This window comes from Mesoplodon mirus (genome assembly GCF_964341445.2).
Source record: "Mesoplodon mirus genome assembly, chromosome: 18".
NCBI classification, from domain to species: Eukaryota; Metazoa; Chordata; class Mammalia; order Artiodactyla; family Ziphiidae; genus Mesoplodon; species Mesoplodon mirus.
Genome location: NC_138994.1, coordinates 52,158,331 through 52,174,186, shown reverse-complemented (window position 1 = coordinate 52,174,186; position 15,856 = coordinate 52,158,331). Strand labels below are relative to the sequence as shown.

The 15,856-nt window shown below is 48.2% G+C and overlaps 1 protein-coding gene across 1 annotated transcript in view; it reads left to right on the top strand.

The window, feature by feature from the left end:
• Positions 1 to 10,080: 10,080 nt before the first annotated feature.
• ABR (ABR activator of RhoGEF and GTPase) overlaps positions 10,081 to 15,856 on the top strand; it is a 181,444-nt gene continuing 175,668 nt past the window's right edge. The window contains exon 1 of the mRNA XM_082605307.1: positions 10,081 to 11,269. Coding sequence (XP_082461433.1) covers positions 10,234 to 11,269 — 1,036 coding nt within the window. The 5' untranslated portion in view covers positions 10,081 to 10,233. The remainder of the gene's footprint in view (positions 11,270 to 15,856) is intronic.

Sequence of the window (15,856 nt, the reverse complement as noted above, 5' to 3'; positions counted from 1 at the left end):
ATAATATTCCATTATTAATAATAATAATGGAATAATAATTCTATTATTATTATATATATATAATATTCCATTGTGCATATATACACAATGGGAAAAAGGACATCCTGCCATGGATAGACCTTCAGGGTATTATGCTAAGTGAAATAAGTCAGCCAGAGAAAGACAAATACTATATGATCTCATTTATATGTGGATTCTTAAAAAGCTGAACTCATAGAAACAGAGTAGAATGGTGGTTGCCAGGGGCTGGGGAGTGAGAGAAATGAGTAGATGTTGCTCAAAGGGTACAAATTTCTAATTATAAGATGAATAAGTTCTGGGGATCTAATGTACAGCATGGTGACTATAGTTAACAACACTGTATTATATATTTGAAAGTTGCTAAGAGAGTAGTAGATCTTAAATGTTCTCACTATGGGGAAAGAAATGGCAATTATGTGAGGGGATGGAGGTGTTAGCTAACCCTATTGTGGTAATCATTTCACAATATGTATGTGTATCAAATCATCATATTGAATACCTTAAACTCAAATGTCAATTATATATCAATAAAGCTGGGGAGAAAAAAAGAATAAAGTTGGACCCCTATCTCAAGCCATGTATTGAAATGAATCAAAGACCTAAATAGAAGAGCTAAAACTACAAAATTCTTAGAGGAAAACATCAGGGTGAATCTTCATTATTTTGGGTTAGGCAATGGTTTCTTAGATATGACACCAAAAGCACAACCAACCAATGAAAAGATAGATCGACTGCACTCCATCAAAATGTTAAATTTCTGTGCGTCAAAGAACACTCTAAAGAAAGTACAAAGACAATCTACAGGATGTGAGAAAATATTTGCAAGTTATATATCTGAGAAGGGTCTAGTACCCAGAATATACTAAAAAAAAAAAAAAAACTCTTACAACTCAGCAATAAAAAGACAACCCCAATTGAAAAATGGGTAAAGGATTTGAATAGATATTTCTCCAAAGAAGATATACAAATGACCAATAGCATATGAAAAGACATGCAATATCATTAATCATTAGGGAAGTGGAAATAAACCAAAGCCGCAATGAAATATCACTTCATATCCACTAGGATGGCTATGATTTTTAAAAAACAGAAAATAATAAGTATTGATGAACATGTGGAAAATTTTGGAACCCTCATACATTCCTGGCTGGAATTAAAATGGGGCAGCCACTTCGGGAAACTGTTTGGCAGTTCCTCAATAAGTTAAACATAAAGTTACCATATGATTCACTCCTAGATATAGACATATGTTTATATGAAAATGAAAGAACGGAAAGAATATGTCTTTCATATGAGAGAAATGAGAAATGAAAACATATGTCTACGCTAAAACTTGTACATGAATATTCATAACAGCATTATTTATAATAGGCCAAAAGTGTAAACAACCCAATAGCCATCAATTGATGAATGGATGAACAAAATGTAGTATATTTATACAATGGAATACTATTCAGTTACACAAAGGAATGAAGTACTGAAACATGCTACAACATGGATGAACCTAGAAAACATTATGTTTAGTGAAAGAGGTCAGATGCAAAAATTTCTTTTGGGGTGATGAAAGTATTCTGAAAATAAATAATAGTGATAGTTATACAAGTGAGAAAATATACAAAAAACCACTGAACTGTACACTTTAAAATGACAAGACTTATGGCATGTGAACTGTATCTCAATAAAACAAAACAAAAATGTAAAAACCCATAATGAATCTACAATAAAGTTACTAAAACTAATGAATAATTTTAGTGAGGTCTCAGGATATAAGATCAATGTACAAAAACCAATTGTAATTTTATATACCAGCAATCAACAATTAGAAAATGAAATAAAAAACAACTCCATTTAAAATAGCATCAAGAAAAATAAAATTGGGCTTCCCTGGTGGCACAGTGGTTGGAAGTCCGCCTGCCGATGCAGGGGACATGGGTTCGTGCCCTGGTCCGGGAAGATCCCACATGCCGCAGAATGGCTGGGCCCGTGAGCCATGGCCGCTGGGCCTGCGTGTCTGGAGCCTGCGCTCCGCAGCGGGAGAGGCCGCGGCGGTAAGAGGCCCGCATACCCAAAAAAAAAAAAAAAAAAAGAAAAATAAAATAGTTTGAAACTGAGCAAAAGATGTGCAAACCTACACACTGAAACTTGAACTGTTGCTAAGGGAAATTAAAGAAGATATTAATGAATGGGGAGATACACTGTGTTCATAGTTTGGAAGACTTAATATGGTTAAGATGGCAGTTCTCTTCAAATTTATCTACACATTCAATGAAATCCCAACCAAAACCCAAACAGACTTTTCTGAAAAATTGACAAGCTGATTTTAAAATGTATATCAAAAGGCAAAGGACCTAGAAATAGCCAAAACAAATTTTTAAAAAGAAGGACTGTGAGAGGACTTACACTATCTGATTTAAAAGCTACTATAAAACTACAGTAATCAAGACAGTAAGGTATTGCCATGAAGATAGATATATACATCAATGGAACAGAACAGGGTCTAAAAATAGATCCATACTTTTATGGTCAACCGATTTTTTTTTTTTTTACAAAGCTTCCAAAGTAATTTGATAGGGAAAAGAGTCCTTTTACTAAATGGTGCTGCAACAACTGGATATCCACATGGAAAAAAATAACCTCTACCCTTATCCTATATCATACCCTAAAATTAAAAGTGGCTTAGAAACTGAAGCATAAGATCTAAAACCATTAAACTTCTAGAGGAAAACTCCAAAGATTGGAGAAATCTTTGTGACATTGGGTTAGGTAAAGATTTCTTAAACAGGACACAAAAAGTGCAAACTATTAAAAAATTGATAAAATGTACTTCATCAAAATTAAAATGTTCACTGTTCAAAGGTTACAGATAAGAAAATGAAAAGGCAAGCCACAGACTAGGAGAAAATTATTTGCAAAACATATATGACAAAAGGTCTGAATAAAGAATATATGAACTATTACCACCCAATTATAAGAAGACAAACATCCAATAAAAAATTAACAAAAGATTTGTATAGATTCTTCACAAAGAAGATATACATATGGCCATAAAGCACATGAAAAGATGCTGTACATCACCAGTCATCAGGGAAATACAAATTAAAACCATGATGAGATACCATTACACACTGTCTAAAATGGCTAAAATGAAAAGACTGACATCACTAAGTGTTGACAAGGATGTAGAGCAATGCAGCTCTCAGACATTGCTGATGGTAATGGAAAATGGTACTGGTACAGCCACTTTGGAAAATATTACATAGCAGTATCTTCTTTTTTTTTTTTTTTTTGGCTGAGCTGCATGCAGGATCTTAGTTCCCCAAACTGGTGCCCCCTGCATTGGAAGGGCAGAGTCTTAACCACTGGACTACCAGGGAAGTCCCTAGCAGGATGTTATTAAGTTAAACATATATTTGTCATCGACCCAATAATGCCATTCCTATGTATTAGTATTTTTTAACAGAAATGAAACTATGTCCACAAAAAGACAGCCAAATGGCCAGCAACTGGAGAATGGATAAACAAATAGGGGTATATTCATAGTATGGAATACTGCTCAACAATAAAAAGGAGGTAATTTATACCAAGTCTCTCAATCTCATCAAACCATAATTTATTTATCTGCAAGGTGGTGATAATACTTCTGTCACAGCACTATGATGGGGGTTGAACGTGACAAAGTACATTGGGCTTCCCTGGTGGCGCAGTGGTTGAGAGTCCGCCTGCCAATGCAGGGGACATGGGTTCGTGCCCCGGTCCGGGAAGATCCCACATGCCGCAGAGCGGCTGGGCCTATGAGCCATGGCCGCTGAGCCTGCGCATCTGGAGCCTGTGCTCCGCAACGGGAGAGGCCACAACAGTGAGAGGCCCGCGTACCGCAAAAAAAGAAAAAAAAATAACAAAGTACATTAAAATGCCTATTCACTTGACCCTGGGGGGAGAGAGAGGGAAGGAATGAAATATAAATACACATAACGGATGAAACTCAAAAATAGGACACTGGGGCTTCCCTGGTGGCGCAGTGGTTGGGAGGCCGCCTGCCGATTCAGGGGACACGGGTTCGTGCCCCGGTCTGGGAAGATCCCACATGCCGCGGAGCGGCTGGGCCCGTGAGCCATGGCCGCTGAGCCTGCGCATCTGGGGCCTGTGTTCCGCAACGGGAGAGGCCGCAGCGGTGAGAGGCCTGCGTACCGAAAAAAAAAAAAAAATAGGACACTGAACTTAAGCACTCAAACACCAAAGATACATTCATTCATACAAAAATCTAGAAAAGGCAAAACTATAGTGACAGAAATTATAGAAACCAATTATTGCTTGGTACTGGGAGTCAGAAAAAGGGGTTGACTGCAAGAAAGCAGGAGGGAACTCTTGAGGGTGATGGAGCTATTCTTTTTTTTTTTTTTTTCTTGCGGTACGCGGGCCTCTCACTGTTGTGGCCTCTCCCGTTGCGGAGCACAGGCTCCGGATGCGCAGGCCCAGCGGCCATGGCTCACGGGCCCAGCCGCTCCGCGGCATATGGGATCCTCCCAGACCGGGGCACGAACCCGTATCCCCTGCATCGGCAGGCGGACTCTCAACCACTGCGCCACCAGGGAGGCCCGATGGAGCTATTCTGTATGTTGTTTAATGTGGGGATTACACAGATGATGGTTTGCAATTACCAAAATTCATCAAACTGCATACTTAAAATAAATGAATCTATTGTATTATACCTCAATAAAGGTAAAAAAAAGAAAAGAAAATACCGATGTGGGGTCCCATTCCTGAGATTCTGGATGAATTGGCATTGAAGCAAGTCCAAAGCTGAATAGTCTTAATCGCTCCCCCAGCTTATTCTAATTTGTACTCAGGAGAACTCCTGCATTACAGGAAGCAAGCCTGGTAGAGAGGGTCCCCAAAAAGAGGAGCCTTTTTTCTGTGTTCACACCTTTAGCACTCAAAGATGCAGGCCTCATCCTAGCCCAGTCCTCTCCAGGTTACCCTTCTCCTTCCGGCTGCACTCTGCTTCTATTCTCCTTCCTAGTCCAAACTCCCAGCCCTCTAATACAAACCTCAGATAACTCTGGAAAAAGCAAGGGAGAAGCAGTTCACACTGAAGTGTGAGTGACTGACAGTCACATTTTATATTTCCATAGAGGCTGCTTGTTAATCTAAAGGAAATTTTTAAAAAGCAGAGTTCCTGACAGCATGAGCTCAGAGGTGTCTTCCCACTTTTCCTTTGGGTAAGGGTGGTCCTGATGTAAGATAGCGTGAGGTTATGGTGTAAAGAGTCCACTCACTCATTCATCATTCATTTATTCCCTTAGCAGACATGTAGTAGGCACTGACTCTGGCACCGTGTCAGGGGCTGTGGAAGTAGGAGGAATAAGGGGTACCAGCTGGCTGGAGCCAGGATTTCCTCAAGGAGCCATGGAACTAATTACAATGTGGCGTGACTAAGTTAAATCCCTCTGTAGACAAGCACGCCTAACTGGACCTGGGGAAGGGAAGGCTTCAGAGAGAATGTCACAGGTGAGCTGGGCTTGGACAGGTGAAAAGGGATCTCATCCTTTCACACGGGAGGAAGCAACATGGCAGAGGAAGACGAGAGATGGGGGAGTAACTGGGGGAACGGTGAAGCGCCTTGTGTGGCTATCAGCGAGGGTGTGGGGAGGCTGGAGGGTGTCTTAGTGGGGGGACCAGAGCGGCAAAGCAGGGACTGACACAAGGACCCGGTACAAGTATTTTAGTCAGGAGATTATTCCAGGAAGCAGGATTGAGGGAGAGGGAGACAGACAAGAAGGGAAAGCCAATAGAGAGCTCATTATGGATTGATTACCACTGTGAACAATGGGGGCTCATTCCTCTTGGAGACCACTGAGCAACCATGCAGAATATGCCTCAGGCCCTCCAAAGACAGGAGCCTGCGGCATTTATTAACCAACTCCCATTTCCACTGGCCATGGGATGCCCCGGAATAACTTCCCCCCATAGAAGCTTTCATCTGGGGTGCTTGAGAAAAACCCTAGGACAGAAAAGTGGAGAGTAGTAGGGGTGGGTGTTTGAGGTGAGACCCCAGCAGCCCTTGGGAACTGTCCACTGCAGCTGCCACAGAAATCCAAGATGGGCCAAAGGGAGGTGGCACAGAACAGAAAAGGCATCTTCTCTGTGGGTGACTCAGATTGGGGGCCTGAATGGGTGCAGCAAGCAGAAGAAATTCAAGAAATGGGGTTGGACAAGTAGGCTGGGGTCAGAGGATCCGTTGTGAAGAGTCTGATATGCCAGGTTACAAAGTTTAAACTTTATTTGCCAGGCTCTGGAGCTTAATAGGTGCTCAACAAATATTTATTGAATGAATAAATGCTAATGACCAGATGCACCTGGGCCAAGCCCTTGCAAAACTACTGAGCTTTAGACTCCAGAAAATTAGCTGTGTGACCTCTAACCTCTTTGATCTTCCATTTCTCTCTCTCTCACTATCTTGACAATAATACCTTCTTTACAGGGTTGTTGTCGAAATTAGATGAGATCAAAGATGCATGGCCACTAGAAGTGTGGACTCAATAAATGTCAGCCACTCTATCCCTGCCCCCATGATGACCCAAAGCCAAGTAATAAAGCTGAACTAACCACCAGCTGGAGACAATGAAGGTTGCTCCTGGGATCTGTTTACAGATGATGAATGCTGGCATTTCTGGCTATATTGGTCCTCGTGGAAAAAATTTGTGGTATTGGTAACAGCTTCCTTGGACCAAAAGGGAATCATACTGCTGTTTTAATTAAAGGACAGAGTTGAAACTATCCTCCCAGGGAAATTACAAATTCAGAAATGGATGCTTATAGTAACTTACAGGGTTTTTTCCTTTGTGTATTTAAATATACATATGGAAACATCTTCCAATCAATACGCTGTTGACTGGGGTTATCCATGTCTGCTGTGCTGCATTTCTCCCCCATTCTGAAATCTAACAGAGGCCAAGATGCTTGTGGACTCCGCTGGATGGAATACCCCTGCACTGGCTGGCTGTAGGCATTGGGAGCACCTCAGTCCCTCCCAGTAGACAAAGATGGTGGTGGCCTCTAGGGAGGTAAGGACAGTCTCTTCAAAATATGAAGCAAAGGTGGAAGAGAAAGCAGCTTAAGGGGCTAGGTGAAGGACTGAGAAATCACACAAGCTGGGGAATACGCAACTAATGTTTTTTAAAACATATCCATTTCTCCATAGCAATCGGGCACAAAGACAAACACAGAGATGAGTCATACCAGTGGCACACCAAATTTAAAAAGAAAAGCAGGAAGGAAGGAAGGAAAGAAAGAAAGGAAGAAAAAGAAAAGAGAAAGAAAAAGGAAGAAGGGATATTGGGAAAGTGAGTAAACACAGACTTTCTCAAGGAAGGAAATTCCAGAGTTGAGAAGTGTCTGTGGGAAGCACATCTGCTCCCAGCCCAGAGTGATTCACAACTGGAGCAGCCAAGCAGGAACTGCAAGGTGAGGATTCGGTCATCTGCCTGTTCATTCATGCATTCATTTCATTCAACAATTATCAGCTATCTGTCAGTCACACTCTCCAAGAAGCAGCAAGAATACAAAACTGGAAAAGACACAATCCCTGACCTTGAGAACAGCTATGAGAAAGGGAAACAAAAGATGTCACTAATAATTGCCATAAAGTGGAACAAGGGCAAAGATAAAGACAGTACAAGATGGAGTGTGACACAAAGAGGAGGGAGAGGGGCCAGAAAAGTTTTCTCATAGGTGGAGCTGGGTCTTAAAGGAGGGTTGGAGTCCCCCAGGCAGCAGGGAGTTGGTAAGGCTAAAGCCTAGGAGAAAGGCAGAGAGGTGGGCAGGGACCAAATGTGGGAGGACCTCCTTTGTCAGTGGAGTCTGGACTCCATCCTGGAGGTGTGCGTTATGAGGAGCCGCTGGAGGGTTTTGTTTGTTTGAAGATTTTGTTTTTTGTTTTTTGATGTGGACCATCTTTTCTTTTTTTTTGCGATACGCGGGCCTCTCACTGCTGTGTCCTCTCCCTTTGCGGAGCACAGGCTCTGGACGCGCAGGCTCAGTGGCCATGGCTCACGGGCCCAGCCGCTCCGTGGCATGTGGGATCTTCCCGGACCGGGGCACGAACCCGCGTCCCCTGCATCGGTAGGCGGACTCTCAACCACTGCGCCACCAGGGAAGCCCGATGTGGACCATCTTTAACGTCTCCATTGAACTTGCCACAATACTGCTTCTGCTCTGTTTTTGGTGTTTTTTTTTTTTTTTTGGCCGCGAGGCATGTGGGATCCCAGCCCCCCCACCAGGGATCGAACCCGCACCCCCTGCATCGGAAGGCGAAGCCCCAAACACTGGACCGCCAGGGAAGTCCCTGCCACCGGAGGGTTTTGAACAGAAGCATGACACTATCTCATTTGTGGTTAAGAAATACTGTCTGGTATCTTTCCAGTATCCAGTCTTTGAGGGATAGGCTGAAAGGGATTGGAAGGTGGGAGAGGGATGGCCTGTTCACATGGTTCGGGTGAGCGGCTAGTGGCAGGGATCTGGAGAGAAGAGGTCACTGAGTTTAGCTCCAGGCCCCAAAGGGCATTGTGGCCAGGAAGAATTTCCAGCTGCCAAGTCACTTAGTCTCTTACAGGATCAATTTCCAACATCCTTAAAACGAAGAAAATGTGAATCACCGACAAGGTCCTCCCTTGCGGAGAGCACGAGACGGTTTATCAGGCCCTCCCTCTGCAGACAGTGGGACCTCACCGAAGACCCTAGAAAAGTGGTGCAGCCAGGTGTGAAGAGGAGGCGAGGCGGGAGCCCTCCATCCGCCCCACCCAGAGTGTCAGGCCAGGCGCCGGTACCCAGCTCCAACCCAGGGGAATTGTTGAGGCCACAAAGAGGAAGCGGAGTGGAGGGTCCTCTTAGACGCCCAGGTGTCTAAGGCCCCTGCCAGTCATGGTTTGATTCCATCACACCAAGTCACATGGGAGGATCCTCAGCTGTTTTTTTTTTTTTTTTTTTTTGCGGTACGCGGGCGTCTCACTGCTGTGGCCTCTCCCGTTGCGGAGCACAGGCTCCGGACGCGCAGGCTCAGCGGCCATGGCTCACGGGCCCAGCCGCTCCGCGGCATGTGGGATCCTCCCGCACCAGGGCACGAACCCGTGTCTCCCGCATCGGCAGGCGGACTCCCAACCACTGCGCCACCAGGGAAGCCCGGATCCTCAGCTTTGAAGTCACAGGGGCCTCTAAGCAGAGCCACTTGGAGCTGTCACCCTTGCCTGTTTCTCACCCGAAAAGCTCTAGTGAGCAGTGGAGAGAAAGCTTTAAAGGGTCTCAAAAAAACAAACAAACAAACAAAAACCACAAACAAACCAAACCAAACCAAACCAAAACAGGTTTATCCCCAGCTTTGGATTAAGCAGCTCCGTGATTTTGGACAAGTTAGTTCAAGGCGCTCAATAAATCCCAGCGGAGGACAACCCCGCCGGTCAGCCCTTCAGCACCTGCCCTCGCCGCCGCGCCACATCGCCTTTCCCCCACCTTTTCCTTCTCGGCCCCAGGCGCCTCCCGGACCCTGGACAGGCGAGGCTGTGGAGGGCCGGGCAACCGGAGGTTGGCTGCGGCCCAGGGCGACCCTGCGCGCTCCCTCCCTGCCGCTCCCGCCTCCCCGGCCGCGCGGCCCCGCGCTCGGCTGCAGGGAGCCGGCGCGCATTGCGCCGGCGGCGGCGGGAGCGGCGCAGCCCGACAGGCCAGGAAGGTGCGAGCCGGGCCTACGGCGGCCAGCTTCGAGTATCGCCGGCGCCTCTGGAGTGGGCAGCACCGCAGGCCCGCCGTGCCAGGCCCTCTCGCAGCCTCTCGGCCGCCGGTGCAACCCAGAACTCGCCCGCGAGGCTCCGCCCCCGCCGCGGCTCTTCAGACACCGGAGCCCGCTGGGCGCAGAGCAAGGCGCAGGGACTAAAGATCGCCGGCTTAGCGCGTCCTGCCCGGGGCGGGCCCTGGGCGCCCAGGCGCCCGCCTCCGCCGCCGCCGGTGGCCGCTGACGTCAGGGAGGCGAAACCCAGAAGAAGAAGAAGAAGAAGAAGAAAGGCACGAGGGCGGAAGGGGTAAAACTTTATTATTTTTTTCTTATTCTCTTCTGGGACTGAAGTGAAGGGCAGGCCGCTGCGCCAGCGCGGAGAGAACCGAGCGCGACACCAGCCCGCTGCGCGCGGAGGAGCTGGGCCCCGGAGGCCCGAAGGGGCTCCCGGCATGTGGGACCCCCAGGACTTTGAGCGCCACTGGCAGGCCGAGTTCCCTGGGGAGGAGGCGCCCGTCATGCGGCTGGACTCGGTGCTGGACATGGAGCGCGAGCTGGAGCGCAGCAAACTCAACCTGAAGTGGCTGCAACAGGTGCTGGCTGAGGAAAATTTCAAAGTCGTCTACCTGCAGGCGGCCCTGGAGAAGCGGGACCTCGGCTGCGGACGCCTGGAGGGCGGAGACGGGGACAGCAGGGGGGCCTCGGCTGAGGAGCCGGCCGGGCCGGAGAGGGAGCCGGCGCCGCTCGAGGAGGAGGGCGCAGCGGGCGGCGGCGGAGACCCCCCGGGCCCCTCGCTCCCCTCCACGGAGGTGGCCGCGAAGGTCGAGAGTCCCCCCTACCTGTTCCGGGACCTTCCCACCTGGCCCAGGGCGGCGGGGGCTGGGGGCGCGGTTCGCAGCTTGACCGCCGCCATCCACCAGCAGCTACTGCATCCTCGCCTCCTCTTCAGGCCGCGGGAGGACTGCACGCCCCCCGGCCACGATGGCACAGTTCCCAGCGCCCCGGGAGAGGAGCGGTCCGCCCGGACCCGCGCGGGGCGGGGCTCGGAGGAGGACGAGCCGGACGCCTCGGGCGCGGACGATGGGGGCGACAACAGTGACCACGACTTCGAGATGGTGGATTTGAACGAGAAATTCACCCTCAGCCAGTTGCTCGTGACCCCTTGCCGGCCCGGGACCTGCGATGAGGCGGAAAAGCCAGCGCGGGCGTACAGTTCCCATCGCTGGATGCACCTGATCCTCGGGAGCCGGCGGCAGCCGCGCGGGAGCCGCGACTTGGAGCAGCTAGAGGCAGAGGCCAAGGACGGGCGGGGCTCGCCCCCGGCGGCAGAGGAGCTCCCCCAGCGTAGGGCTCGCGAGCCCCTCCCCCCGTGGCGGCGCAAGAGGTTCCTGGGGCTGCCCGAGCGGGACTCGCCCAGTCACAGCTCTCCCGAGAGGGGCAGTGACTGCAGCCACAACAGCTCCGACCACGAGGATGGCTCCTTTGCAGGTAGGCGCACCCCTCTCTAGATCCCCGCCTCTTGTATCCTGGGCCTCGCCTGCCGACCGCTTCCCCACCCCTCCCTGGCACACCTCGCTGGTCCTGTTTAACCTCAGGCGCCTGGGCAGAAGGGAGATAACATTTACCTATTTACCTTGAAGGCACTTGTGGAACTTAAAAAAAAAAAGAGGGTGCAAAGTGATTTCGGCTTGGGCGAGTTTAAGAAAATAAGCATTATGGCGATGGTAGGGGATGAGGGGATGATGCATGCGCTCGACCAGACCAAGGGAGGAATCTTTCACTTCAGGCCTCAGCCTTTCATCTGTATTGCAACATCAGCGCCCTCCCCCCACACGCAACTCATCCTCTGCAAGTCGGTGAGATTCCCGTGCACCAGCCACACTGATAGTATCCTTCTCTGCACAAACTTCAGTGGTTCCCATTTCCTCCAGATTCCTTGATGTGGAAGTCTGAATCTTCCACTTAATGTTCTGAACTTATCGCTCAGCTTCTCCAGCCTGTACCTTGTGTTCCGGCCCAAATGAAAGAACCCCTCACTGTGGGAAAGGTACGTAATAATCCTCACCACCCGCTTCCTTTGCTGACTGTCCCCTTCCTAGGAGGCACCACCTGATGTGTCAGCTTCCTTGGCGCCTAGGAGCCTGAGTGGGAAGGGGAGGGCTTGGAATCATAGCGTTTTTGAGCTGGCCTAGTGCCCAGAGATCATGTCTAGAGCAGTGCCTTCATTTGATAAAGGAGGAAACTGAAGCACAGAAGGATTAAGTGCTTGTTGGAGTGAGCTGGGACCTCCACTCGGCCCTCCTGTCATTTTCTTGCTTCTCCTCACATCTGCCCTCTTCTGAGGACAGGACCTGGTCTTAGCCATGTTGTGGTGGAATCCCCTTTCGGTGGTCAGCACAGTGCCTTGCATACAGTAAGTGCTCAATAAATATTTATTGAATAAGTGGATAATTACATTGAATTTTTCTTTTAATTTTATTTATTTATTTTTGGCTGTGTTGGGTCTTCGTTGCTGCGTGCAGGCTTTTTTTTTTAGTTGCGGCGAGCGGGGGCTGCTCTTCGTTGTGGTGTGCCGGCTTCTCATTGCAGTGGCTTCTCTTGTTGCAGAGCACAGGCTCTAGACGTGCAGGCTTCCGTAGTTGTGGCGCATGGGCTTAGTTGCTCTGCAGCATGTGGGATCTTCCCGGACCAGGGCTCAAACCCGTGTCCCCTGCATCGGCAAGCAGATTCTTAACCACTGTGCCACCAGGGAAGCCCAGTTGCATTGAATTGAATGTGTCTTCCAGCCACCCAGCTCCCCATAGGTCGGGAGTGGGAAAAGGGCTAAGGAGGAAAGGACAGATAAGGACGTGGGCTGTCCTGTGACTGATCCTTTGCTGCCCCAGGGACTGTCACGGTCCCCTCAGCCATAGGGAAAGAATAAATTGTCATCTGATTGGGTCAAGCTGTGACCAGGAACTTAAGATGCCTTCCTGCTCAGTGAAGGAGGAAAAAAAAGAAATCACTGATACTGGGATTCTTCCAAAATCTCCGTTATTAGATCAGGTGAGCTTGGATTTGAATGAAAAAAACTGTCCACTTTGCTAAAAGCACATTTGGAATGGCCATCAAGTCATCTGTTGTGATCAATTACACTTATTCATTAGCAGAGACTGGCTGCTTTTCCCATAGGTAATGCTTTTGCTGCCCATGCTAGTAACATTTTTATGTGCCCCTTTAACTTGGAGTCTGAAGATTTCACTCTAGTGCCAAGTTCCAAATGCCCTCAATGGAGGCTACCCAAGTGGCCCAGAGCTGCTTTATTATTTTTTAAATTAATTTATTAATTTATTTTTGGTCGCGTTGGGTCTTTGTTGCTGTACGTGGGCTTTCTCTAGTTGTGGCGAGCTGGGGCTACTCTTCCTTGCAGTGTGTGGGCTTCTCATTGCAGTGGCTTCTCTTGTTGCGGAGAATGGCTCTAGGTGCGCAGGCTTCAGCAGTTGTGGCTCGCAGGCTCTAGAGCGCAGGCTCAGTAGTTGTGGCACACAGGCTTAGTTGCTCCACAGCATGTGGGATCTTCCTGGACCAGGGCTCGAACCTGTGTCCCCTGCATTGGCAGGCGGATTCTTAACCACTCTGCCACCAGGGAAGTCCCCCAGAGTTGCTTTAGAGCTGGCCCCAATTGCGTCTCCCCTCCCAGACCGACTTCAATCACCCTGCCAGGTGTGCTTGATGCACTGGATTTTCCCCGGGGAGTGATTTTTATTTCTGTGCCCTGTCTCCTCTATCCTTAAGGGCACTCTAGCACATAGAGCACCTTGATTCAGATTAGGAACTAGCATTCCCTCTGGCCTAACAGTTTACAGGAGGTGCTCCCTCTGGGTGGACCAGTGATAAAAAGATTTTCCTTCCTCTGACTTAAGACTCCAGCCGGGGCATATGTCTGGCACTTGTGGCATTGGCTCACAGTGTCTGGGCTGTTTTTTAGGCCCCATTCCAGGACCCCTTCTGCAGGGCAGGCTTGTGTAGGGAACCCCTGGAAAGCTGCACGTGAGAGCCTTGCCTCCTGTCTCCCAAATGTCCCCAGTGAGGAAGCGAATGGGGTGGACATGTGTATGCATACATGCATGCAGCACATCCATGCATGCCTATACATGTATACACATGTGCACGTAGTCACATACAAGTGTGCACGTGTGCACAATCTAGGAGGAAGAGCCCCCAGACATATAGGAGGCGCTGGAGTGGAGAGATTAAGGGCCAGGGTTTTCCCGTTGTGGGTGACAGCCCACTGAAATCAGCATAGTGGGGAGTGAAAGCATCATCAGGCCTTCTCTGGCCACGCTTGGCCTTCCCTGCTTTACTTTTCTCCATAGCACTCACCAAATTACCACCTCAGATGCTACGATTTTGCATGTGGATCTTTTTTTTTTTTTTTTTTTTTTTGGCGATACGCGGGCCTCTCACTGCTGCGGCCTCTCCCATTGCGGAGCACAGGCTCCAGATGCGCAGGCTCAGCGGCCATGGCTCACGGGCCCAGCCGCTCCGCGGCATGTGGGATCCTCCCGGACCAGGGCACGAACCCGTGTCCCCTGCATCGGCAGGCGGACTCTCAACCTCTGCGCCACCGGGGAAGCCCCTTGCATGTGGATCTTATTCACTCTCTCTCTCTGGGAAAATGCAAGCTCCAAGAGGTCAAGGATTTTTATCTCTTTCATCCACTGACATAGCCCCAAAGCCTAGAACAGTGTCTAACACATAATAGGTGTTCCATAAATATTTGTTGAATGATATATTTTTTTAATGGAATAGAATAGAAAACACCAGAGTGCATTGCACATGGTAATGGTGAGTAGTATTCTGTTTTAAAACTTTGTTTCAGTTCTATATAACTGTGTGAGTGTATACTGGGTCCTGATGTAGAATGTATTTCATGCCGTGGGTTGGGCCAAAAGGTTTGAAAATGCTGATAAAGACCGTGGGCTCTGAAGCCAGACTGCTTATGTGACCTTGGGAGGAGTTATTTGAATTTTCTGTGTTTCAGTTTTCTCATCTGCAAAATGGGACTAATAAATACAGGTTACATCATACCATTGATATGAAGAGTAAATGGGATATTATTTCTAAAGGACTTTGAACAGGCCCTGGCACATAGTATGCACCCATAGTATTAACTAACTACAACTGTGGGTCATTTTCTTTGAGTTAATGCTTCAAAGCTTCCCTCCCCCAGGTCATTTTGGATCACAGATGGTTCAGTTTGCTTTGCTTTGCTTTTTTTATTGGGGTATAGTTGTTTTACAATGTTGTGTTAGTTTCTACTATACAGCGAAGTGGAGTTCCCTGTGCTATACAGCAGGTTCTCATTAGTTATCTATTTTATACATATTAGTATATGTATGTTAAATCCAATCTCCCAATTCATCCCACCCTCCCTTCCCCCCTTGGTGTCCATATGTTTGTTCTCTATGTCTGTGTCTCTATTTCTGCCTTGCAAACAAGTTCATCTGTACCATTTTTCTAGATTCCACATATATGAGTTAATATATAATATTTGTTTTTCTCTTTCTGACTTACTTCCCTCTGTATGACAGTCTCTGGTTCCATCCACATCTCTACAAATGACCCCATTTCATTCCCTTTTATGGCTAAGATTCCATTGTATATATGCATCACAACAGATGGTTTGGTTTTCTATGATGCACGTGTTTTTTCTAGCAAGGCTCTGGCTCTTTCTAGAACCTTCCAGGAGCAGGGCAGGACCAAGGGCAGAGTGGTAATCTTGGCTCATGAGGCTCTCTTGCTGGATTGGCCCTCAAATTGTTTCTCCCTCTCCACCAGCAATCAGGCCCATTATCTCTACTCAGAGAACCTCACCTGATGGTGTTTTATTGCACAGTTCAGGCTTTGCCTTCCTCTCAGCATTTCAAGGAGAGCATGTGAGGCCTCACATAAAAAGGCCCAAAGGCAGAGGTTCTCCCCTCCTTGGAAAAGGCCTGTCTTCTCTTAGCTAAGGGGTAGATCCCCATACCAGGACACACTTGGGTTTGTTCTACACGTAGTAGGCAAATCAGGGTTTAAGTCAGTTAGAATGCC